This window comes from Crocodylus siamensis, chromosome 2, assembly GCF_052110815.1.
Source record: "Crocodylus siamensis isolate JL-2025a chromosome 2, ASM5211081v1, whole genome shotgun sequence".
NCBI classification, from domain to species: Eukaryota; Metazoa; Chordata; order Crocodylia; family Crocodylidae; genus Crocodylus; species Crocodylus siamensis.
Window position 1 is genome coordinate 18,544,062 of NC_143396.1, and position 26,474 is coordinate 18,570,535.

At 45.7% G+C, this 26,474-nt stretch overlaps 1 protein-coding gene across 3 annotated transcripts in view; it reads right to left on the reverse strand.

The window, feature by feature from the left end:
- MXD4 (MAX dimerization protein 4) overlaps nt 1–25,468 on the reverse strand; it is a 53,239-nt gene extending 27,771 nt beyond the window's left edge. Inside the window, exons 1-3 of one of the 3 annotated variants that reach the window (XM_090035429.1) lie at nt 25,308–25,468; nt 25,025–25,121; nt 15,075–15,104 (exon numbers count right to left, since the gene is read on the reverse strand). In XM_090035429.1, the coding sequence (XP_089891555.1) occupies nt 15,075–15,104; nt 25,025–25,121; nt 25,308–25,371 (191 nt within the window). In that variant the 5' untranslated portion in view covers nt 25,372–25,468. Of the gene's footprint in view, nt 1–15,074; nt 15,105–24,234; nt 24,792–25,024; nt 25,125–25,307 lie in introns of those variants that run through there. The other 2 variants (XM_090035428.1, XM_090035430.1) reach the window with 2 other exon arrangements.
- Nucleotides 25,469–26,474: the final 1,006 nt, after the last annotated feature.

Sequence of the window (26,474 nt, forward strand, 5' to 3'; positions counted from 1 at the left end):
GGGGCTAGTCCTGCTTTGAGCAGGGTGCTGGACTAGATGGCCTCCTGAGGTCCCTTCCAGCCCACATTTTCTATGATTCTATGATACTCTCAGATTATGTATTAGTAAGGAAACCCAAGGAATTTCTGAACGAAGAGAGTGTACAAGGCTGCAACAGCAGTATAGAAGTACATAAGAAACACAAGATTTCAAGCTGAGAGCACTCATTGCCTGAAGGTAAAGTTGCTATTACGATTATGGTAAATCAAAGCAGCTTCTGGGGCCACAACAACCCTCACAGCACCCCAGACCCTATAGGTACTGATTCAGGGACATGCTTCTCTGGCTGAACAGTCACCAGGCTGCTGCAGTTGTGTCCCAACATGCCAGATCTGTGCCCTGTTAAAGTTTGATCTGAGTAGGCTCCAGCACTACTATGTCTGTCTTCAGTCTCCCAGACACACTTTTTAGCACACTTTCCCAGAAATGGGACCTTGTGGCCCAGCTGACCTACACCTCAAAACCAAAGCTGCCCCTAGACTCCTGTGTGAACTGGAGCATGCGGGGAGGGAAGGGAGTCAGGAGCAGAAGGCAGGGATCAAGAGTAGATCCACTAGCCAAAAGGTCCAGAGCAGGCAGTCATAGCTACAAGGGACCAGGACTTGGGCAATCATCAAACTAAGCCATGAGCCAGTAGCAGACTGTCAGAAGACGGAGGTCTGGTCTGAAGTCAGGTGCATAGGGGCACAGCAGGGAAAGCAAGCAAGAAGTCAGCAAGACAGGGGGACAAAATGGGGCTGGGCTGGAGTGTGGAACAAGGAGTCAGCGGGAAAGAACCAGCAGGCAGACACCAGGAGCAAGGCCAAAACCTGAAAGCAGGACCCAGGGAACTAAACTGAAAGCTAGACAGAGAGGCACACATCCTTTTGAGTAACCAGCTAGGTACTGAAATTGCTGCTGCTCAGAAAAGGCAGCTACACCCACCCAGGCATGTGGTGCTAGGAGTGGGTAGTTAGCCACTGGTAGCCAGGCCCACTTAGATAACCAGGGCCAGCTGAGGGCAATCTAGCCTGCCTGCTCCATGACACCCACGACAGCTGAAGCAGACAGACACAAGCTCTGCTTGGGTTTCAAGAACAGCCACCCTTTACTTTAGCAAGAAGAGGAAACAGACAGATCAAGACTAGATAATGAACACCTACACGAGTCTACCTCTGCTTCCTCACCACTCCAAAGCATTCCTTGGCTTAGCTTAGAGCCCTCTGAGTCCGTCATCCCCTCTTCCTGCCCATAGCCTCTCCTCTAAACTACTATGAAGAGCAGCCCCTGCTCAAGCATCCGGTCTCTGCAAAGCCTGTGAGTTTTCCCTGCAGATTTCCCAGACTTTATGGATTTTAAATTCCAGCATTAACATTTGATCTTTTTCTTTTGCTTGGGGATTTTCCACTGCTCCCTCTCCCTGCAGACAACCTTGGCTCCATTGGTTTCCCTAGGCTTCAACCATCCCACTGTCCTAAGATGCTTTTACTTTGAATAGGAGCCACCAAAGTTTAAATGGATGACCCTCCATCATCCCTAGTCTGGGAATTACATGACACAGTGCTGAGGGCATTATGGCTGACTCCAAACACCAACCTGTGTGACCTGAGGAAAGGCACTTTTTCCTGAAAGTTTGTCTAACATCTCCTCCAACTATACAGTTGCTCCTCACTTAACAAAAACAAACCCAAAAAACACCTCTTGCATCTTGCCTATTTCCTGGACCAACACAGCTCCAACTCCATGCATCAAGGCAGTCAAAGATACAGCTCCTTTAAAACTCCACCTACCATGGCCCAAGTTGTTCACAAATTCCTCTGACAATCAGAAAGATGCGCAAAGAAGGCCTGATGCCATCTTTATAAGCCTTGGACTGGAAAAAACAGGCTCTGTTCCAATGCATGCCGGGAGCTTTGGCATGAGCAGCGGGGGACTTTGCCCACACATACGCCAGGCCCAAGCAGCTAGGAGCCATGTCCGCACTACTGCCAGTTCTCGCCCATTCCTCAGCTATGGTGCGGGTACAGCTTCCAAACAGTAGGAAACTGAGCTGGGCCCAGGCAGCTGGAAGCTGCACCCACACCAATGCCTCTTCTTGCTGGCCCAACTCTTGCTACCTGGCTATGATGCAGGCACAGCTTCCCACCAGCTAGAAGCTGCACCCACACTCCATCCAGGGAACAGGGCACAGGGAGAAGCAGCAGCAGCAGCTTGGCACAGCTTCCAGCATCCTGGGTCCTTGCAGCCAGGTACTGGCATGGGCACAAAAAAAGAGCCCTCTGGTTCTGTGGGCCAGATCCAGTGGCTCTGTGGGGCCAGATGTACCCTGCAGGCCACATGTGTCAACTGCTGGGCTAGAAGATGGTGCCATCTAAAGTTAGGCTAACGTCTGAACTATACTTCAGTTCTCATCCTGTCTGTGGTCTGGGATGGTGGCTATTAACAAAAGTCAGTTGTGTCTATAAATCAATTTTTCTGACAACCCTGGACCAGCTTGTCTTTCTCCCTGCCCCTTAAACTAGGCTGATACCCCTGCCCTGGCAAGAAACTGATGTTGTAGAAATGAGGCAATAAGGAAATCAAGGGATTTCTTGCACTGAAGTTTTCACTCTTTGGTGACATCTTTTTGTGAGGGTGAGGGTGTGGGTTGGGGAGTGGGAAGGAAGGGGAGCTGTGTTGGGGCTGTTTATCATAGGTTTTGTTCTGTGGTCATTTATCAAAGAGCTGAAAACAAAGGTACTTTTCTGCAGTTGTGCAGCTCAGACCTTCCAAACCAATGATCCCTACCTCTCACAGCACCTATCTGAACCCCTTGGAGAGATGTACAGCGTTTTAAAGTATGTGCATGTGTGAGTGTGCACGCACACACACAAACGGTTAGGAGCAGTATTAAAAAATAAAACTATTAATAAAAACATGCTAATTTACATTCTCTAAAGGGAGGGGATTTTTTCACAGCGGGGGTTTGGTACGGTCATACCCTCCCACACACATCCTCGTCTTTCACTCACTCCATTTTGCACATCAGCAGACTGGTACTTTTTTCCTCCTACAACATAGTTTCACAAATCCATCCATTTTGCTCTAGTTTTGTTTGTTAAACTTGCGAAGTAGAAAGCCCCCAGTACTCCCTAAGTCAAGGCTGTTGCCTCAGGAAATTAAAAGTCCAAATGTGGCAAACTCCTTATGGCAATGCTACTGTAGGATCATACCTTTGCTGTTCTGATACTGAGCTATTATAGTTTAATTCCCCATTACTGAAAATATACATATGCATATCTACACTGGATATAAAAGCCTATATCTACATCTACATCTCAAAAGTCCAGGACCTGATTCTGGCTTCCTTTACATCACTGTAATTTAGAAAGACCTCCACTGAAGTCAGTACCGTCTGTTTGGTTTTAATCCAGCATAAAGGAAGGCAGATTGGCATCTTCATTCTTCTAAAAATCGATTAACCCAATTACTCTCCCGAAGATATGGGTTTGGTCTCTCTCTTTCTCTTTCTTTCTTCCTTTCTCTCTCTTCCCCTCTGCTATGTATATGTGCATGAGCATGCATGCATGCACACACAGAGAGAGACACACACACAGTGTGTGTAATTAGGCAGAAGGCACACCGTGACTATGCATACACAAATTGTGTATTTATTGACTGATACAACACACCCTGGAGCAAGTTGCTGCTTACAATTCAGCCTGTAGCTTGAAACCTGCTTTAATTATCATAGTGTTTCCCCACATCAAAATGCTAAGCAAGAACATCGTGTCTCAGGACTGTTGCCAACAGGAAGGGATGTAGGAAAAAAAAGCGACTGTGATGCCTAGAAAATCTGAGCTGCAGCATAGCACTGCAGCAGAACTCAGCACAGGCAGAAATGCTTGCAGAGCCCTAAAAACAATAAAAAGTTCTGCTTTTTTAATGACAGAGGGAAAAAAGCGTGTTGTGCATCAATTTCTCATCAGGGCATGGTACAAAGCCAATGGCGAGTCAAGGCAAACATAGACATTAATTAGGGACAGTGTCTACAAAGTCTGAAAAAGAATATCCTGAGACAATACTGCAAGATGATACGCTCCTTGCTTTGTTCATCATCCTACCAGAAGACTCGGTGCTCAGGGTGTGAAGGCAGTAGGTACGTTCAATTTACTAAAACCGATACGGAGGAGAAAACATTTGAGTGAAGAATGGGGAGGTAAACTATACAGAGTGAGGGATAAAAATGTTACACTTTTACTGTGGCAAGAGATGAGTTCCCCATATCCTATTACAATGTTAAATGGTATTTAGATACCCTGTGTTTACTTCTAAGGGCCATCCATGCAATAGGTAAATACTACAGGCATACAAGATTTCCCCTAGGGATCATAGGCATGATACAGCTAAAGCGGTTGCAGCATCTTGGAGCACAGTTTTCTGATCTAGGCATTCAAAGGCAAGTTAGGCATCTAAATCTATTTTTAGCCATCCAAATGAATATCCTCTGGTTTGCAGCGATAACAAGAGCCCTTAGCTCCCACTGGCTTCTGCAAGGATCTGGGTGCTCATCATCTCTGGAAAACACTGTAGAGAGGGAAGGGGAATTTTTTCCATGTCCAAACAGAAGCTTTATTTACTGTTGTTTGTTGCTCCTCTCTTTGCCAGAACGCTCTGCTCTCCTTATTTCCTCCTCAGTACTCAAAGTTTCTAAAAGTAACAATGCTACAAGCTTGAGCACTTGTAGGCAAAAGTCAATCATGGAGCAATTTCAGTTTTCTGCCTTTTGTCTAATGCTGAGACTTTAACATTGATAAAAAAAAAAGTGTGACAAAGCAGGTCTGATGCTCCCTAGCCCCCTGGAAGAAACACCTTTTCGTGACACGGTCTGCAAAGCAATGGCTGGTGAGCGCTCTCAGCAAGAACACTGATGCTACAATCACCATATGACCCTAGTGTATTAGAAACCTGCACTTCACAAGCTGCCTCGTCAGTCAAAAGCTGCAGTTTCTGCAATAGGGTTAGGTGTCAGCCCATGCTATAGCTGGGAAAAGCAACAGTGGCCAGGCCTCAGTGCCGGCCCACCTGGGACCCAAGCCAGGTTATTCCAGACTTCCACTAAAAAAAAAATCTTACTGACTGCTGTTGTAAGCTAAAAGCACAAGTGCTCTTCTGAGTGGTCAAGGGGCTAGAATAGGGCATGCTACCTGTATGTTTAACTAGGTAAGTAAATACAGATGAAAGGATGCTTTGTGTTTCAGCTTTAATTAAGTTGCCTCATTTTATTGTCAGGTGTTCAACAGCACCTACACCACCCTAGCAACTGAGGGTCCGGCAGGTCCCAGATGAGCCTCATCCAAAAAGTTTAAAAATCAAAAGGAAAATCAAAAACTCACTGGCCACAAATCCCCCAGGGGCTCTGGCCAGCAGGTAGAGGGAAGCCTACCATTCTCTGCCAGCAGCACTTCCTGGCAATCCTTCCTGCAGACACAGCTCCCCCCGCGGGGTCACGCTTCCCGCACACCTGCTCCTGGAGCCTGCAGATGTCTCCATCTGGGGTCTCTGAGAAGCTGCAGAGAAGCTGCTTCTGGATCTCTCCCTGACACTAGGTCTCCCTTCTCTGCCTCCTTCCCTGATGGGTAGGAACATTTATATATTATTTTTTGCAGGGCACAGCACCTGCATGGAGTAGGCATGCAACCTGCAACACTAGGTCCAGTTTTAAGGCCAAGAGTATAACAGAAGAACTGGGACGTGTGCGCACCCCACAGCTCTGTCCTTTCTTGAATACCCATTCCCCCATCTTCCTGGGTGGCAGTCATGTACAGCACATTTGTTCTGGTCTAGTCTCCAGAGTGCCATATGCCTGGCTACAATAACTCGTGTAAGTTTATGGAACAGCTTAACTTCAGACGTTGAGCAAGCCAATGACCGCCAAGTCCTTAACAACCTCCTACTGCTGTGTTTTGAACTAAAGGAGAGCTTTGCCAACACATTTAAAATAATGCAAAGTTCATTTTAATTTATTAAACTCTAAAACAAAACAAAACTACCTCAAAAAGCTAAAAAACCCTTCCAATCATTTGTCTGCAACAAAAAGAGGTTGATTTAGCTGGACCAGAGGTGTTCAAAGTAATGACCCAAATTAATCTCAGAGGAAGAGATAATAACGGTAATGAAAAGCATAATGCTCTCCGCGAGGCTAACTGTCCCTGCCTTGTACTATTTCTGGAACTGGAGCTGCATGCTTCCTAGCAGCCAGTCACAGACACTGGGCCCAGCATTATTTGCAGACAGGCCTGTGCTTATTCCCACTGAAATCCCAAACACTGAGAGTGGCACTGGACCACCATCTGCCCCCACTGAAACTACTTCATCCGCTTCAGGAAAGAATGGAGTGAAAACAAATTAACTTTTGAAAGAATTTTGTGCCATAAATTCAAGACAATGATAGTTATGTGCAAGCCCCAGCCAAGGAGAATTCAAAAGGCGTCAAATTGTACAAGCTGTAACAGAAACGTGCATGTTGTACTGAGCCCAGTAAGTCCAGTGCTCAGTTTTAGAGCAGGCCACATTTTTATTCAATGCAGTTCACAAACACCACATTTCCCACGGCAAGGAGAGATTCTGAACTGTTTTCCTTCCTCAGACAGCAGGGTAGAGATGCACCTGATAAACTAACTAAACCAAAGCTTTTGTGGGCCTGAGCTCACTTCAAATGTCATTCAGGACAGCATCTGATCAAGTGTACCCAGGATCATGAAAACATATGCATCTCCGATTTAGTTAGCCTATAAGATACACCTTCACTTGCCTTCTTCCTGAATTCAGCCTAACACAAATAAGTACCTCTTTCTCTTCCTCCCTTAAAACGATCACTGACATGAAGAAAACTTATCAGCTACATGGTGAGATCCAGAAAATTTCACTCTAAAAAGGCTGCCTATCCATTTTCCGTCTGTTCAAAGAAATGTTTAAGGGCTCAGTGCTCAGGACAGGATTATTATTTATATGCATTATGTTGAGAATAATGCCAGGGATTCTACTTCCACGTAGGAAAGCAAAGAAATCTGACTGAAGGTTTGAACTCAAAGCTGTTTCCTTTGGGTCTGTTCAGCAAACTGACTGTACTAATTATTATTTATCAGTGATTCGGTGCTCAGGATACCATCCAAAATCATCCCTCCCCCCTGCCCATCCTGTGAACTGAACTTCAAGTCTGGGCTTTGAGCTGGCTTCATTTCTTCTGAAGCTGTATTCAATAATAAAGGTTTTACCACCTAAATTAGGCCTTCAGTTAGACTTGTGACCCTCCCCAACCTTGGCATCAAGTTATGCCACGTGATGCCCATCTAAATCCATTGCTTCCTGTGGGTTTCCACAGAGGGAACTGATTGGGATTTAGCAAACCGTTCTATTGATGACGTGCAAAACTAAACTACAGGGGACAGGTCCTCAAAGGCCATTAGCTGCCTAAATACCTTTAAAAATCTGGCCCCATCTCAGCCTTGACCATGTTGTCTCTGCTGGGATGGCAGAAATACAAAACCGACCAACCTGTTTTCCTCACCAACACGAGGCTGTCTCTGAACAAAGACATCTATGGGAAGTGGGTGCCTAGACACCCTTGAATAGTGTATGGAGGCACCTATTTGCAACTGTGGGGACCTAAACCCTATTTCTCAATCTGGCTTGAAGTCTCCTTTCTGTGAAAGGGCTGCATGTCTCACATGCTGAAGGGGAAAACAGCAGTTCAACAGCAAACCTCCAGTCACCGAAGGGACAGCAGCAGTCAACCCAGAAGGGACCCCAGGCCAGTCCTCAGATGAATGAGGGGCTGTAACAAGGGGGCACGTATGTACGGAGAGCGAAGCGGCTAGCCCTGCATTTAGCTGCCTATCTGCGAGTGGCCAGCAGGTACCCGAGTACACGGCCCCATCTATGCCCCATAGCACCACAGAGTCAAACACGTAGAGCTGCCTTCAATCTGCTTATAAGCTGCTTTAACTGAGAGACAAACATGACCACTTGGCTGAGGAAGTGTTTCTGTAAATATGGTTTTGTTTTACAGACTGTTTGTTTAAAACTTCATCCAAAAATGCAAGTTCACATGCACGTTCCAGATGTCGGCGTTCGCTCGATGTGTAGCTCTGTTTCAACAACTTTCCACGCACGACCCATCCCTGCTTCCGAAACAGCGCCGAGTCTGGAAAGCGGAGCGGCGCAGCTCCCTTTTACAGGTGGCCAAGTCAGGGACCAGCAACAAACACGTTAGCTGCAGTGACACCCGCAGGATTTATTGCAGCATAGAGGATACAACATGGTGCTTCCTCCTTGGGCTTATGCAGGGCCTTGACACAGGCCTGGGACTGCAGTGCAAAGCTCTGAGCGCCCGCTCCGCTTTCAGCAGGCAGAGCCAAAGTGCAATTCGAGAAGGAAAAATGGTTCACTGTACAGCTCTGGGAGCCCAAGTATCCTTAACGCTCAGGTGTGTTACACAGGTCTGGCAGAGTAAAGGGGATTTTCATGCGATTTACAGTTCCACTTGAAAGCCCCTTTATACTTGGAGTGGCATAGAAGGAGTCTTCTGTAAAGGAAAGTCAGACGTGGAGTGGGGTTGGAGTTCACCTAGAAGCAGAAGGAGCTGCTCTAAGTGGCCTGCCAACTGTGTAAACACATCATTAGATGGTTTAAAGTACATACACCAGGAACACTGGTCTCTGCCTTGCATCCATTATAGATCTCTGTGCTACATAATGGCACCTACATGCTGCAATCAAAAACTGCTTATAAAATGGAGCTAATGATAATTAAAAACTAAACCCAGACTGAGGCGCAGCCCCCTTGACTGGCTTTTTTCTCTTGTAATCCAGAACAGATATAGTAACATCTGTTGATTTCATTAACATATTTTTTAGTGCACCTTTGCTTTATGACATATTAAAAGATCAAAATACTGATCTCAAGGCACCTTATTACAGACAACTTCACCCAACTCATACTGATTGACAGTTTAACTCTACCCTTTATAAAAATGTAACCAGAATCCAATCCCTATGACTGGATTCATGGCCAGACTGATTTACATTAATTTTGCAATTAGTATTTCATAAGACACTGTATTGAGTGCTTTCCCAGTGTAGTGACTGTTTTTAGTTTTATCTGCCAATATTGTAGGTTTGATCCCCTCCTTTTCCCTCTTCTCCCCCCACAACAAAAAAGTTTACTTGGGAAGATTAGTGATTTGTTTGAAAGCCCTTGTAAAGCTGCACTGCACTAGGCTTGTGATCCCATTAGCCACAGAAGGAATCACACTGGGACAGGCTCTTGCCTGGTGGACAGGGTGTACTCATGGGAGGTGGCAGTCAGTGGCTAAAACACAGGAGGGACCCAGGCTTCCCGCAGGATAGGGGGGTGTTCTAACCACCGCGGCATCACCCCTGCTCTGCCAGGCCCCGAAATAAGAGAACAGCTTCTCCTCTTGTCTTGGAAGTCAGGATGCAAGTGTCAACTTTCAAGGCTAGGTGCAGCCATATCAAAAAGCAAAACGTGGAATCGATCTAAGTTGCACCATTTTCTGTAAGCAGCATAGTTTAGATCAGCAGCAAACAAAACACACATTCACCCTTTGGTGGAGGGGGACAAATCTTAGACCAGGTTCTGCCATTTTTACACCAGTCTGTGTGCGCTGAACTTCTGGTCTGTTACAGATATAGACCATTTTGTGTGCCAAACTTCGGTTCTGTTACAGGTATAGACCAGTTTCCAAGCACTTATACAGGTAAAAGGGTAATCTCTGTACCTGGCCCAAGAGAGGGGTCAGGGACGCAGTACCCAGGGGCAGTGCAAAACAAGGGACCTAAACCGTGGAAAGGGGGCAGGACTTAACACATCAGTTAGCTCAGCATGCTGGCTTCTGTGGCTCCCATCTATTCTGAACTACCTCCTCCTACACAGGATAGGAAGTACAGGAACCAAACTTGGGGCCATTGATTCGACTCAGTCTCAGGTGTTGCGACTCTCAATGCTGAGATGCCAGAGTCCTTTGAAGGGTTCAGTCCTAAGAGCTGATTTGCCTCCTTCGGCCTCATACGTGCCCAGTTCTTCCTAGGAAAGATCCTGGGTTGGTTCAACAGGGCTAAGGCAATTCTAAGCACCTGAGGACCTACTCCCAATTTTTAAAAATAAATAAAAATTCAGTGCTTTGTTAAAAAATGAAATTCCCTCACAACTCTCTTTACCTGCTAAGTCTTGCAGTCTTTAGCCAAGCAAAGCACTTGCTGAAGTTAGTGTGAAGACAAATTTGGCCCTACCATGTGGAAGTTGCTACAATTTAAGCATCTTAAGGAATCACTTTGATTTTTTCTTGAAATTTCTAGAGCACAGTTGTGCTAAACTGAGCCTGCTTCACAACCAAGTAATCTATCCACTGAAAAAAAGCTATTTTCAGAGACTCAGCTACAAAAATGTCCTTGGCTGGTCTCCTAATGCCGCAACATTCAAAAGATCCAATCCTATACTGCAGTGCATAATGACCATCACCGCAACAGATGAGGGGGAAATAGCATCTACTGCATAAAGACTAGCTGATCAAGATGATTCCTTAAGAGACCTCCTGCAGCTAAAGGAACACATGCAGCACCATACAGAAGTGACACTTTCCATTATATTCCCCTGCACCTTGTACAGAACAAGCCCATACATGAACAGTACAGGGCAGATGAGTCACTAGCTACATTTTATAAGAAACAGGGCCTTTGATGCAGCCTTGAGAAGAAAATAACCAGTTCTGCATTACAGCAATGTAGAAAATAAATACAAATCCATCTAAGTGCCATGCCTCTTGTATGAACAATTAGTCATAATATTAGGTCCTACTTGTTTCGAAGGACAGAAGTGTAAAGATGAGCCAGTCGATAGGATAGACTTTAGTCACATCCCTACCAAGCCGTTGTTTCTACTTTACGAAAACTGAATTTCATTCTACACTTACAGTAATCATGGGCTGGAGTGAATTTGCCTTTAAGGATCAAAAATTGCTTTGCAAAAATAAGGTTTTATTACTATTGATGGATTTGCTACTTATTTATGCTGTTCAGTGAAGTACATGGCTGCAAGGATCTGATTGCAAATATTGTCTTTGATGTTTGCAATGAAGGAAGACATTTCACACTTTTCTGAGTGCCACTCAGCTGCAGTGAAAGAATGCTGCAGGCTTGCAGTGGTACCAGCAACAGCCAGTTATACCTAACTGATCAGTTATAACTAGCTAAATTCCTTGTAGGACGCTCCCTGTTCTTGGAATAAGGCAAGGTTTCTTCCTCAACCATTTCTTATTTGGGCATCAATTGCCAACAGATAGATAAATCCTTGTAACAGCATTCTATTAGCAGTGTAATTAGAAGCCAATGGCCCTGAACCATCCATTTTCTTTTCCTTTCATCTTCTCTACTGACTTATGTACTGGTTCCTGACAAGTACCCTGTTCATCACTGAAGCCTAGCAAATAATTAAGAGGCTCTTGGAATTAGCACTCTGTTGCTTTCATAGAATCACAGGGGTGGAAGGACATCCAGGGTCACCTCACCTAGGCCCCTACACAAATGCATCCATCTATTTGTACTACTCTCAATGTCCTAGCAAGAGCACAGAAAATAAACCATGCACCCAGAAAATGAGAGTTTAAGTTACAAAGAAGCCCCAGAACAGCTGAACTGATACCAAAGAGTTGGGTTCTTTTTAATGTCTACACTTTATATAGAGAGTCTCCCCAGATTTTTTTGAATTTGCTGGTTCCCCTGGTTGAGAAACAGTGTTGTGCTGCCTCAACTTATCTCAGTGGTTCTGAACCAGGTGTCACTACTGCTATCACCAGGTAAAAGTGTCCTAATGTGCCTCATGATAAGCCAGACCTAGAAGAGCTATGGCATGCATGTACTCTCCTGCATCCATTAGGGTCCTCTGGTAAGCCTAAAAAAGGCAGGAGACGTGGCTTGTGCTACATCCCTTCCTGATTTGACCCTTCACAGCTTCTCCTGGAAACAAAGGTGCAAAGGCCAGGTGGAACAGTTCTGGTCTCACTGAGGTCAATGAAGGAGATTCTGCTACTGACTTTACAGGGGGATGATTTCTGCACAACCTGAGTGATACTGCATACCAGTGGGGAGCTACTACAACTGTCTGTTTTATTCCAACTCTGGATGGATGGCCTTGTTGAAAAAGGTGGGTGGGGAATTCAGAAAGCCATTTTCCTCCTTTCCAGCTCCACACCCATCTCACAGACTCCAGCTGGGGATATGAATAGAGTTGGATAAATTTTTTCAGTTGCTACTAGCATGTTGGGGAGCGGACTAACTTATCCACCATTATTAGAGGACACCAATGCAGGCAGAAGATAGTTTTGGTCTCCTTTTTTCCTTCCTGGCCAACAAAGATGGAAATTTTAGTCAGATTCGCCAAGGGTACTTGAGCCAAAAAGCAACCTGACCATGCTGAGTCAAAGTCACTGGTCCTGGAAAAGAAGCATATATGGAATCATCAACAGATGCTCTACAGCTTCTGGAGAGGGAATACCTACTACCTCTGCAACAGGAAGCAAACTCTGCGGTCATGGAGCTTCATGAAGCTACAGAGACTTATTACAACTGTAAATCACTAACCATTCTGGGGATATTTGATGAATTTGAATGAAACATTAACAAAAATGAGTATCTGTAAATTGTGTATAGCTAAATATTGTTTATACATTTCAAAATGGCACATATTTGTTCAACACAGATAATGGGTGCGGAAGTGGAATTTGAGGCACTCAGTTGATATGAGTACTGGTTTGCGCACACACACACACAAATACAAATTTGGCACATTCATGTTCATAAATGGGATTATGATACCTGAAAACTTGGCTCTAAGTATATACAACTTCAGGGCCTGCAGTGTGTACTTGCAATGAAACATCAGTGACACAATGAGACTCTCTCTCAAAGTGCCAAAGTGAAAGTGAGCAAACTGCCAAGGGGAAAAGCCAACGGGGCAAACACTATGGAACTCACATGTACGAAGTGGGTATGCTGCAGAACTCAAATGAGAAACTTCACCTGAATGATAAAAAGACTTCTGTTTCTGCACCTGCATGAGATACTAAAACCTTGTCTCTGCTGTGCTGCTCAAACACACTCAGGACTCGTGCAGAAGGAGGAAAAGGAAGCCACATGCTGTGTTAATAAAGAGGAATTGGGGAGAGGGGCGCTCATTACAGACATTGCAGATCAATGGTGACAGAGGAGGGGAAGCAAGGATGAGACTGCATAGAGGAGGAAAATGAAAGAATGAAAGGGATAAGTATTTAGGGCAAAATTGTTCCCTCAAAAATTCCTGTAGGATCACACAAAGGTAACTGAAAGACACGAGAGCTTGGTCTCAGGTATTCATCTAACGATCCATCCAAGTCTATCATTTAGCCTGCTGCACATACATGTCTTTGCCAGTGCACAGTGCCCCGCTGCTCAGAACTGCAAAGAGGGCCACAAGCTTCCCCAGTTTCTCCTGTCACAGAGATGATAATGGGCTAGTGTGGGCCAGGATCCAGTCACGTCAAGTTTAAACTACAGAAATGAAAGGAAATGTGTGAGGAAACTAGCGTTCCAGATCTGGGAAGCTACTTCCAGCCAGCAGTTCCTATGAGGGGAATTCTAATGGCAAACAGCTATTTAAGTGCATACATCCAACTGCAGGACAAGACTGGAGAGGAAGTGTCAGTGTTACAGATTCACCTTCCTCAGTAATAGCACCTTTCTCGTATTCGGAGGCATACAAATGGATCTAGGTTCAGGGTTATACACTTGCCACACACCCTTCTTGCAATGCCCAAAGTTCAGCAGACGCTCACTAAATGAGCAGAAAGACAGGCCACGCTGTGGTGTTACAGCAGTGATTCTCAACCAGGGTGCAACCTGGCATGCCTTGAGATCCTTTCAAGGGCGCTGCAGGGTGCCATGCAATGTTATCACTGTTAGGTGCACACATGTGATTCACAAGACAAACCCAGAGTTTTCAAACAGGAATCCATAGTGTTAAAAACATCTTAACTGTTGTGGTCTTTCTGATTTCTTTGCAGCAAAAGAATTGCTCTAATATTTTCTGTAGTCAAAACCTGAGTGAAAACTAAGACATGGCATTTTCTGAGGGGTGCCTCGAATCTGTCAAGGCATACCTCAACTCTAAAAAGTCTGAGAACCACAGTGTTAGAGACGTGAAAGAAAACTGAACCTACAGGCTGAAAGGAAGTGTAAGGTATGTCCCATCTGCTATAGTCAGTATATCTTAAGGAGTCACTATTGCTGAAGAGCCCACCTACACATAAGTCACATACAGCAGATGGCAAACAGGACTTCCCAGACATGCACACAACTTTTGCATGGGCAGCTGCTGGCACAGGCAGGAAAAGGCTGTTAGAAATTCTGACCTTAAAAAAAAAAAAAAAAGAAGCGATCCTGAACTTCACTGACACATATACACATTTTTTTCACAGCATTCAAGAAACACTACCACAGTTGCAGCTCACAAGTTGCTGGTTTCCAGCCTGGAACACAATCTTCTGGATGAAACCCATCTCAGCAAGGAAGCTGACTTAATGAGAAATTCACCTGCAGGAGTTTCAGTATAAGGCTAAAGGTGACCACTAAAAAGCATACAGAAATTGACTTTCAGAGTAATTCTACACGATGTATTCTTCCCGATTCTTAAAGCCTAACCACTGTACCTCAGTTTATATTGTTTGTAACACATCAAGTTTACTAACAAGCAGTTAGTGGAATTAGCTTCTTTAATAGCATTGCTACATTTGTAAGGTTCAGAATTAACCAATCATTACTACAGTATTTGAGAAATGCCATTGCCAGCGTACTGAATACTAGAGAAATCCACTTAACTTTGTCACCCTGAGAAGTTCAGATTGCTCATTCAATACACTACACAGGTAACTCAGCATTTCCAGCACAGTATCCCTTTCTATCTGCAGCCACTCTCATGTCCAGCAATACTTTTTTAGATTATTGCATGTTTTGCTTGTGACTTACCTATGTTTTTCTAGCTCGTTGTGCGATGACCTATTAAAAAGAAAAAAGAAGTATTAGTTTTAGAATGATTTTTGGATTTCTCAAGAGTGAATGAACACTGTCACTTATGTGGCTCCCAAAACAGCTATCAAAAAACTACAGATAGGGAGGTTGGAGGAATCCTTCCCTTGATTCTTTCCCTTCTTCCCTTAACACACTTCATTTCAAATTGGTTGCTTTAATGCCTCTTCCCAAAGTCTTCAATGGGCCAGTCTCTTTTAGTTATTTCCCTTGATTATGTAGCCACACAACTGGAGTGAGCATTTTTTTCACACACAAATTATATGATTTACACAGATGTTTTCTACAGGGTATTCAGGCTCAACTTCATCTGAATTTGACCAATATAGTAAAAGTAACAAACCACAGAATTTTCAGCCAAAAAGAAATTAAGAACAAAGGGAAGAGTTCCAACTCAGGGTCAGAAACATATAGCCCACAGACTGAACCTGGCCTGTGGAGCTACTGGATGTTGCCTGCAGATCCAGATGGTCTTGCCTCTGCCCATGCTCATGCTGGAGCTAGGTAGTGAGAAGCTGTGCTGGGGCCAGGCAGCTAGGAGCAGTGCCTGCATTGCTGCCACTTCTCTCCACCCCTGCCCTCTGACTTTAGCAGGGATGCCACTTCCAGCCAGTGAAGAACTAAGTCGGTACTGAGCAGCTTCCAGTTGCACTTAGTCTGCAGCTGGTAGAGGAGAGGCCGAGCTGGCAGTGATGTGGATGCAGTGTCAAGCTGCTCGGCCATTGTGATCATGCCCCAGCTGGAGAGCAGGAAGCTGGGGGGAAGTGGCAGCAGCAGCAATGCACGTGCAGTTCCCAGTTGCCCAGCACCAGTGCAGCTCACGTGCCAGCCAGGAAAAGAGACAGTGCCAGCACAGCTTCCAGCTCCCTGAACCCAGCACAGGTACAGGCAATTCCCACTTGGGCTGACGCGCTGCTGAAGCCACCAGGCCTATGCTGGACTGAAGCTGCTGGATTGTTCCAGTCCACAGCTGGAAAAGGTTTCCAGACCCTGCCCTAACTGATCAAAGAAATGAAAAATGTATATAGGAAAAAGTAATAGAAATAAGAATCAGAACTTAAGTTTCTCCAAAACCCTCAGAGAAGCAGGAGGAAAAATCTCTATACAGTTTTGCAGAAAAGCCATCATCTAAGCATCAATATGAAAAAAAAATGCCTGTCTTCTAAACTGATGTTTAGAACAAACATTCCTAAATTGACTACAAAGGTCACTGTTTTATTGACGAGACAATTATGATTTTGTTTTTAAATAGTAGGGTAATTGATGGAGGGTTTTTTAATAGTGGGAACACTGCCTCAATTTCTATTGGCACATTTTATTTTCACTGATCTAGCTGGAAGTGTTAATTGCATTTACTTATTCTGTTGACGTTATAACCATTTCTAAAATTGAAGTTGTTACTGCTTCCAACCAGTAGCTGCCCGGACTAGTAGGTCTAGTTTTGTCAAATTAGACACAGATTATTCCAGTAGGTAAAAGATCAAGGATATGACGGTGGCAGCAGATTTTAAGGTGTCACTTATTGCAGTGTCAGGATCCACATGGACAAATTATGTTGAACAATACTATAAACTAGGGGCGGGCAATTATATTGGGCAGAGAGCCATATACCAAGTTTTGGGAAGCCATCAAGGGACACATGACAGGCAGCTGGGGCAGATAAACATTAATTTTCTGAATTTTTTAGGGGCCCCACAGGCCAGATAGAAAGGCCTCACAGGCCACATGCCCACCTCTGCATAAGCCCTAGAGCATGCTTTAAACCTAACCTATATCTGTGCATTATGTGTGCTGACAGAGTGCCTTGTTGATTCCTTTGAATGGGCTATGAACTTTACAGTTAACTTGTGTAGCTAGGCGTACAGTATAGAGCTGGGGATTCCTCCTATAAGCTTTCACATAGGCTGCTCTTAACCCCCAACAGAGATGCTGCAGTGCATCTCAGCGTTATTGATGCAAATCCTGCCAGTGCCATACCTGTCTGGGCTGCAGAGAGACAAAAAGAGTAACAATCATGTACAGGAATCATGGCTTTAAAAAATCCCTAAGCAGTTCATTCCAAATTAATACCAGATCTTGTACTTACTATGGCCCTAACTTCACTGAATTTAACAGGGATGCAAAGAGAAGGGGAAGAAGTAGAAGTGCTTGCAGGATTGGGGTTTGTGAGCCCAGTCCAACTTCTATGAAAAGACTCTCCCTGACTTTAAAAGAAATGGAATTAAATAATGTGTGTCACTGGGTTGTTTCTGCCGCCCCCTTTTTTAAAAGGAAAAATCCCGTTATCCTGGAATGTGCCATGTCTGAAGCATATCACTTAACAGCAGTATGTGTACAACACAACATTTCCTGCTTAAAATAAATACAAAAAAACTATTTAAACAGTCCTTGGTAAGACACAAATATTACCTACCATTTATCAGTTTGATAACAAAAAGATTATAAAGGGATACATTATTTTTTTATTTTCAATCTGACCTCAAAAGATTGATCAATTGATTGACTGATTGATTGAAATTAGTCCCCAAGGAAAAAGAGCAATGTCATATCAACCCAGTGTTTATGCAAACACACAGGCAAAAATCTTTTGGCAGGGAAACGCTCCCAACGCCCTCTCAAATGTACCCTTGTAAAGGCATTGCTCACAAAACATTTTACAAGGCAAATAAAATATAGGTTGGGCTAAATTCATCCCTACTACATACAACTTCATAGAAGTTTACTGGGGTTACGGCAGCAATGCATGTGACCCACTACACATAGCCAAACAATTCCACCATCCTTCTCTAGGGTCTCTGCTATAGGAGACTAGACAGCTGACACTCTCAGCTAATTAGACTAAACAGAGGTAACTTTATGCTGTAGGTTGGGTGGAAAGACAGCAGAAGTAGGGAAACCCTTAAACAAGGGATTCTGAGAAATATGCCCAGCTGAATTAATACAAGGATGGCTAAAATGCAGTGTGTATGAAGATACAAATGCAGTTTCAAACTGCTTGATTAAGCTACAACAGGTCTCCAGAGTCCAAGGTATGCACACAGTTAAGCAAGCCTTTGAGTGAAATACCTACACCTCCTACTCTGGCTCAGACTCTCCAGGACTGCCCCAAACTGGGGGGGGAGGGAGGGAGGGAGGGAGCCCAGTATCCCCAAGGGTCTCCTGAAATAGAACTTTCATCCCAAGTTTGAAAATTAGTCCCAGACAGGAGGCCGACAGGGTCCTGCTGCATCCTGAGAAGACAGCAGGAAACTGCTGGGGCCACAGGAACACAGCAACTCCTGCAGGCTACCCCCTGAACCAGACTTGGGATAGCTGTGTTCATGTGGGGCCATGCTTATGCCAGCTATTTAGGTCAGCCTCTCAGCACTGACTGTGTGAACATTCATGACTACACTAACTGGCACCGGTGAGGGGCAGAGTGAATTAGCCCAGGCACTGGGCTCTGTAAATGCAGCTATGCTGCTTCTGGTTCAGGAGGTAGCTGCCTAGCCGTAGAACTCCGAAGCCTGTCCGTAGCACGGCACTACAGCAGCTACAGTCACCACAGTGGGAAGTGGTTTAACCTACTTCCAGATCCAGAGGCATGTTCAAGCATCCAGGACTCTGTCAGGGAACAAAATCTGAGAAAGTAGGTTGCTTTACATTAGGAACAATTAATGCATACCTGACTGTCATGCACGTATGGGACCTACCCATAATCAAATGGGTATATATGTGCAAAGAACTACTAGTAGCTACATTCTTCAGCAGCTCAAATAAGTGAAAGGCCTTGGCTGCAAAGGCCTAGCACTTTAAATACCTATCTAGAAAATAAAAAATTTGGGATCAAATACGCCACCTGCCGGCTCTTCTCTACAAGAGGGTAATTAATATTTCTACAGTACCTGCCTCACAGATGGGCTGTGAGGGTTAATTAGGAAGGGCTGCACCTTTCTCTAAGATAAAGCTCTCTAATTATTTCTGCTCATCTCCCTCTTCAGTTTTGTGAAGCACAGAGCACTGCACAGGGGAAAAAAAAACATCTGCCCTTTATGATATACCTTCTGCTTTCCATAAAACCCAGAGAGGGGGAAAGAAATGCAAAGGCTGGTTTCCACACGTGCTTGCACCAAACAATTAAAGCAGTTTTAAACTGGCCCCTTTTGTTAGTGTTCTGCAAGACTGTTTGTGGGCGGCCCCGGGCAGAGAAGGAGCGGAAGGGAAGGGACAGGGGAACGCCAGGAACAAACATTTTCTATACAGAGAAAATAATCCAGAATGAAAGGGAGATCAGATCTACAATAAAACCTGGCTGCTTTGTCCCACTCCATACCACTGCTGCAAAGGTTAAGGACTGCTGTTGACTGGAGACAGTATTACTATTCATTTATATACTACCAAGTAGTTAAATGGGTATGAAAGTCTATGCTCCAATTCTACTAATACACAAATTGTCAAATAAAGTTTGAAGAGATGTTTTCTTCTGTAGTTCCAATCTAGTACCAGGCATAACTGCAGCCAGGTGCTGTATAGCCAAATAATTTTTGATTAGAGAATTTACATGCTGTCTTTGCAACATCTTACAAGCCAGCAGAGGCTCCCAATGCTTGAGACAGAAGCTGTTTTTCCCCTGTTTAAAGAGAGGAATATTCCTAGCAACTTACATTTTAGTCGCAGCATCACTGAACTCTTGAGACTACCTGTGTAAGCAGTATGAAGTCAGGAAGCACCCAAGTCAAGAGTTAACACACTAAGGCCTTGCCTACTAGCTGACAAGGGCTTTGCTGGCAGCAAGCTCAGTTCTGTGCGTCCACAGAAATAATCTTCTCCAACTCTTTCCACCCATCTGAAGCATCCTCCTGTTGTACCTTGTGCTCTAGGAACCACTGTGATCTAGGAACCACTGCAGGTCAAAACAGCCACAAAAAGTAATACATTAGAAAACTCATCTGAAATGTTCTCATTAAGTAGATGGGCCTAGCAGTAGCAGATGTGGTGTTTAGAACAGTGGTGTCTGCCAGATGTTTGCCTGACAGCTCCCAGTGTTGCTCACACATGTATGGCAACAAACATAAACAACAGCATCTTTAAAATGGTGGTTTCCAGTCTGCCTATGCTAGGGCCTTCTAGCGTAGGCTTGAGAGCACTAAAGTGAGCCATTTTCCTGGGGTCAACAGGTAAGTCACTCAAGAAGGGTCTGCCATGCCAAGAAATCCCACCCAGCACCACACAGCATTTTCAAAGCCAGGTGAGGAAGAGGTAGAGTTTCTGCACTGAAAATATAACAGATATACGAATCTAGGTTAAAACATAAAACATGTGGAAGGTTTCACAAAATGCCAAAATCCCTTATCCAGGCTGTGGTACAAGGGAAGACAGAAGAGGCAAACACACACACACACACACACACAAATGTAACAAGATATTGTTTAAGAAATGGCATGTGATCACCTAAAGAGAGTCTACAATGTAGCAGAGATGCAGATAGCAAGAGACAGAAGATTGCTGACTTTCAACTTGAAGTTCTTGTTCCACTTTCATGGAGCTCCTTCAAGCACACCTGCCTGCTAAGACACATGTGCTAAAGGATTTGGGAATCACTTGACCCCCAAATCCACCCAAGCTTTGCAAAACTAGAAACACGGGGTTTTCTCATTCCGGATTTAGGAATTTTCCTCTTGGGTTTTCATTTAACAGACAAACAAACAAACACACACACACACACCCCACCAAACAGAAACAGGCCCTGATCCCTGCATTGCTCTGTGTGGGCACTGCTGCTAGTCACAGCAGGCCAACGTTAAACTATTGGATCCTAACACAGGTTCCAATACAGTTTTGACCCAACGCTCTCTTTAATACATACCCCTTTGACAGAGCACAGCATATCATACACCCCATACAAGACATTAATATAAATATTGGCTCATTCTAAAAGATACAGAGGATGTGTTATAAACCCACGTTTTGCTTTCATTTTCCTTCTTTTTCACATCTCAAGTTACCAGGGCAAGCACACTACACCACAGACATCCAAATCCCTGCTCTACCAGTACATTTAGCAGTGACCTCAGTTGATAGGTATCTAACAGTAAGGTTTTTAGTCTGCGTTTTACCTCATTTTTGATCCTTTCACGGGGGCACAAGACATACATCAGGCCTTATCTCCCACTGCTTGGTACAGTCTTTTAGACTCATGAAGTCAGTGTAAAAGGAGCCTGCTTGAGCATAGCAGGGTGTTAGACAGGTGGAAGAGACAGATCACGGTGCGAGGGAGTGCCGATCAGACTCCAGGACCTCATGGGGGGTGATGAGGGATAGTGTCCCCAGGGGCTCAGCTCAAACTACCAGGTCTTCCTGTTATATAGACACCAAATTCCATAGGTTTCTCTCTGCTAGGTCGTCATTACAAACAGGAAACAAAACAAGAAAGCTTGAATCATCTGCAAACTACAATCTATTCCTATCGACAGTAATGACCGCTTTACTCCTGAACTTCACTGTTTCTTTGAACTATTCCCTCTGAATGTATTGTCGACATCTGCAATACATCCATTTCACTGCATCAAACTGCACTCGGTGAAAAAGCCATTTGAATGTTTAGCATTTGCTAGTAAAACCTCAGAGGCACAACTCGATTATATCTGGATATTCTTTCTTTAAGCCTGTTTTCATTCTGACTACCTTAGCAAGGATCTGAATGTCCCCCACTGCATTGCTTGTAGGAATTATGGTTATTATTCAAGCGAAAGAAGATATTTATTGCACAATAATCAAATAGTTCATAGCTCTCAATATTACACCACCATACCTAGTTTTACCTCCCCTCCCCTGGAAAGACCATTACAGGCTTGGGCCTCAAATCATCCATTCCGACTATAAAACAAAAATCCCATCTCATCTGCTACTGCATTTTTCTGGTCAACAGTATCCGAGGAGAACGCTTTTGAACGTTAATAGAAGACATGGTATGAACAAAGAAACAGCACAGAAAAATAACTTTCATATCTGCTTTGTGAGAAGTAGGAAAGCATAAATAGGCTCACACTAGGGTAGGGAACTGTACATTAAAAAGGGAATGTGCAGATCAGCTCAACATAAACAAATGTGATATGTGATACAGATATGGGACAAATATGGTAGAACATGGTGTACAAACTGCTGCTTTCATGTTGCATGACCATGTTTTCCCTTGCACTACAAAGAGATTACTTGACAAATTTTAATGTGATCAAAATCAACAGCAAACAAATGCAAAAATTACAAATGGTTTGACAGTCAAGCCTTCCAGCATGCCAGGAGTGATCAAAGGCAGGGCTGAAGAGGCACTTTTCCCTATAAGCACCTGTTTCCAGTAACCCATACTTTTAAAAGGAAGTGTAATTTGGATGGAAATTTCTCATACTAATTTCTAAAAATGTACGGTTGGTTAAGTTTTTCACAGTTCTTTTCCCGAGCTCTGAATGATCCCAACATTAAAAAGTGTTCCTCATGCTTTAAAGCAACTCTTTATGTGATTTTATTTCTACCCAAGACAATCCAATCACAGGTCAGTTTTCAGACCTGAGGATCCTGGAAAAAATGGGGCTATAAAAGAACCAAGCTACTGGAAAAAAGATCATGTCCTGTAATTTTGCAGCATGTGATGATCTACTCCCCCACTCACCCCCCCCCAACCCACACACACTAGTTAAATCATGACACTAAGGTGGGGCTCTCCAGACATGGACACAATCATGTCTGCATGTATCTGGAGTTCCACATTCGGACCTTCTGGCCAGCACCAGGCCTGATTTGGATCATTTTATCTTGCACCACCCAGAACCCTCTAAATTCTGGCCTGCTGTCTATCCTTCTTAATCCTTGAATTGCTTTCTGAAGATTTGATTGGATGGTCTTAGTGAGTGTTACAATCAAATTCGGAGGCTTTATACACAATACCTGGCACCAACAGTGCTGTTTGAACTGGTGATCATGTGTTGAAATGTACATCTCCCGCTCTGCTCCCCCGACCCAAATTTAAGTTCTTGAGAAAAGCCTAGCATTTTATAACAGATACAAACAGGCAAAGTAGGCAATCACACACTGAAGTCCTCAGGAAACACTGCCCGTGGGCCTTGATTCTTTATTGTACCACAGGGCTATTTCCAGTTAGAGGCCTCTATTTTGGCACACTGGAGAGTTGCTCAGTAGCATGTTTGTTCCCTGCATGTAGACAAATATTCACAAGGAACTATAGTGTGTGACCAAATCCATGACCTCAGCCACATTTGAATCCCCTCTATAGAGGTAGTTTGCCTCACACTAGGAATTTACCCTTCCCGGCTATAATAAATACTGCTAACAGAAAAGAAATGCCTTTTTAAATACATAACAATCACATGAGAGTGTAACAAGAGTCAGACTGGAACAAAAAAAATTGAGAAACATCAAGCAGGCAGAATGGGAACTGCAAGCAGGGATGTGTGCTTGTTTTAATAATGCTACCAATCTGTAAGAAGAAATATTAATTCTATCGCATTTGATAGCTTACAAATCCTCTCCTAAAAATTCACGAAAGCAGCTTACAATCCAAACAAATGACTTCATTGCAGTGGACAACGAGAAACCCAAGAAGAGAAATGATGGACCAATGGTTCCCCTAGTAATAAAGATTTCCAGCACACAAAGGGCAAAAATGGGGCTTGGGACAAAGCAATGAACAATACAGCTGGAAAGCATCAAGTTCTGCTCAGGTTAGTTGCCTGGGTTAATCTTCCAAGATCATATTTATCCTTCTGCACAAAATAGTGAATCTGCATATGGAAAAAAACTGTCTCTATAACATGCCTAAACCCCCTCCTGGGAAAGCATCTAGAGAGGTTTTTACACACCAGTGTGAGATATGGCACTTAATAAAAAGCAATGCTGCAATTCCTACACCCAAAGGTATCAGCTTGGTTTTAAATGCATGATGGGGGAAGATTTTAGTCCCCTTACTCCTCCACGTTGCCCTGCAGTGGTAGCTGCAAGCAGTGGTAGATGTCATAAGGGCCACGACTGCTTTTTAAATTAACTAACCACCACCGGGCCTTTTTCCACCTTCCATTTCCCCAGTGCAAATCTGGAGCAGTGCCATTACCTGCGTGCTGAGACCAACTTTTCTCCGATTTGGAGAATAAATCCCATGCAAGTCGAGATCCTTTATGCCTCTTCCGGAGGGACTGGCAACAACCCCCACGCTTGTGAAGGAGACATGTTGCGGGGCGAGACGCCCCTACACGTCGGAGGAGGTGGCGGTGCCCATCTGGGCATGTTTGCTTCTCTGGGAAAGGGCCTTACAGGGCGAGCGAAGGAGGTTCCCACATCAGGAGGCGCTGCATCTTTAGGAGCGCCCGCCACACGTACGCAGCGCACCCTGGGCACTGCCCGGGCAGCCCGGCAGAGCCTGCGCACGGCCAATGCCCTCGTGGCGCAGGCAGGGGCCGCCGCAGAAACGGCCGAAAAAACCACCAAGCAGGCGCCGAGGACAGGGGTCAGACCGCCGCAGACCCAGCTCACCCCAAGCACTTAAAAAAAAATAAAAGAGGCAGGCAAGTTCAAGTTCAATATTTGCTACATTCCTTCCCTCAGCAGCAGCCAGGCGGCTCCTCTGGGTCCCAGCTGTGGAAAAACAAAAAAGCAGAGGGGTGCGCGGGGGAGGGGGGCATCTGCTGCCTCGAAATGACCGGGGGGGTCGCGGGCGGGCGGGGGAGCCGGGCAGGGCCGCGCCGCGAGCGGCGGCCCGGGAGCGGGGCAGGGCCCGCAGCGCCGAGGCGGTGTACGCGTGGCAGTGTTTATAGCAGATCAAAACAGAGCCGGAGAAGATGGCGCCGCGAGGCGGGGGGAGCCCGCACGGGGCGGCCCGGGGTCCCCGGCCCCGCGCCCCTTACCTGTTGCTCTGGGATTTCCGGGCCATGGGGCCGCCCTTGCTCTTCTTGCGGGAATAGTCGCTGTCGAAGGGCAGCACCGAGGCGTAGCCGTGCTCTGCTTCTGGGGACAAAGTTGGCGTCAGCGGCGCCCGCGCATCTCTCCGGGCAGGGGCAGGGGCAGGGGCAGGGGCAGGGGCAGCACCCTCCCTCGGAAAGAAACCTCCCACCGGCGCGGGAGCGCCCCGTGCACTGGGGCAGCCGGGGCAGGAGGGCGCGGGACCACCTGCCCGCAGCCCCGCGGTACCTCGGTCTCTTCTCTCCAGATACTCAGCTGCTTCCAGGAGGATGAGCAGGGAGTTGAGCTCCATGGCGGGCTGTGCGCTGGCGGCTCTGCCCCGGCCCCGCAGCGCCCGCCACCGCTCCGGGTTCAGCGCTGGGGACTTCCAAGTCCCCCTATATAAACTACTTTGACACAAAAGTAACGGGCAGCCGCGCCGGCCAATGGGCCGCGGAGGTTCTGTCGTGGGGCGGGCCTGGTACCCGAGGCACAGCCAATCGGGAGAGGGGAGCGCCCCCCTCCCCTTCCCCCCTGGCTCGGGGAGAGAATGTTGACAGATCCGAGCGGTGCTGCGATTGGCTGGCCGCGATAGTAACAATTTAGAAGCCGAAGCTTAGCAACAGCACGTGGTGGCCCGGCCCCCGCGCTCGCTGAGTGGCCGGCGTCCCATATGCAAAACAGCTAGCGGCTCCTGATTGGCAGGCAGGAAGCTATGCAAATCAGCGGGGGGAGCTGCCCAATGAGGCGGCAGAGGTGTGTCTTGTCGCAGGCAGGCGTGGGGGGGGCTCGAGGAGCTGCTGGGAGCGAGCGGGGCTGGCCGGCGGCTCGGCCTAGGGACCGGGGAGAAAGTGCGGAACCGCGGCTGAGGCCCAGCCTCACCAATGCGGCCTCTCGGCCCCAGGGCAGCTGCTGCACCTTGTCAGAGCAAACCCCCTTCGCTTGCACAAGGGACCCTCCCCAGTAGCGGCCTTAGGGAGGGCAAACTGGGCAACCGCTGAGGCCCCATGCTTTATACAAATTAATCACACTGAATATTTGTATTATCAATATTGTATAAAGATACCATCACTGCAGTTTCATGGCTAGGGCAAAGTGAAATTGAACTGTCCGACTTAAAAAATTAAACCTGTGAGGAGCCCCAAATGACCCTCTTGCCCAGGGCCCCAACGGCCACTGCTGCCCTGCCACTGCCGTGTCCCAGTTCTGGTGTCTCAGCTTGGGGTCCCAGCCTGCAGCCCCGCCAAGATGCTCCAAGACAAAGAGCGATGGCGGCTGGGTCTCCGTGGTTTCCAGTCAAGCACGGGGAATCAGTGAGCAAACACTGCAAACATTTTACCTTAGGCGCTTGGCGGAGGACAGAGAACTCCGATTTTCAAGTCCCAGATCACACAGGATCGGGGCTGCGCAATCTGC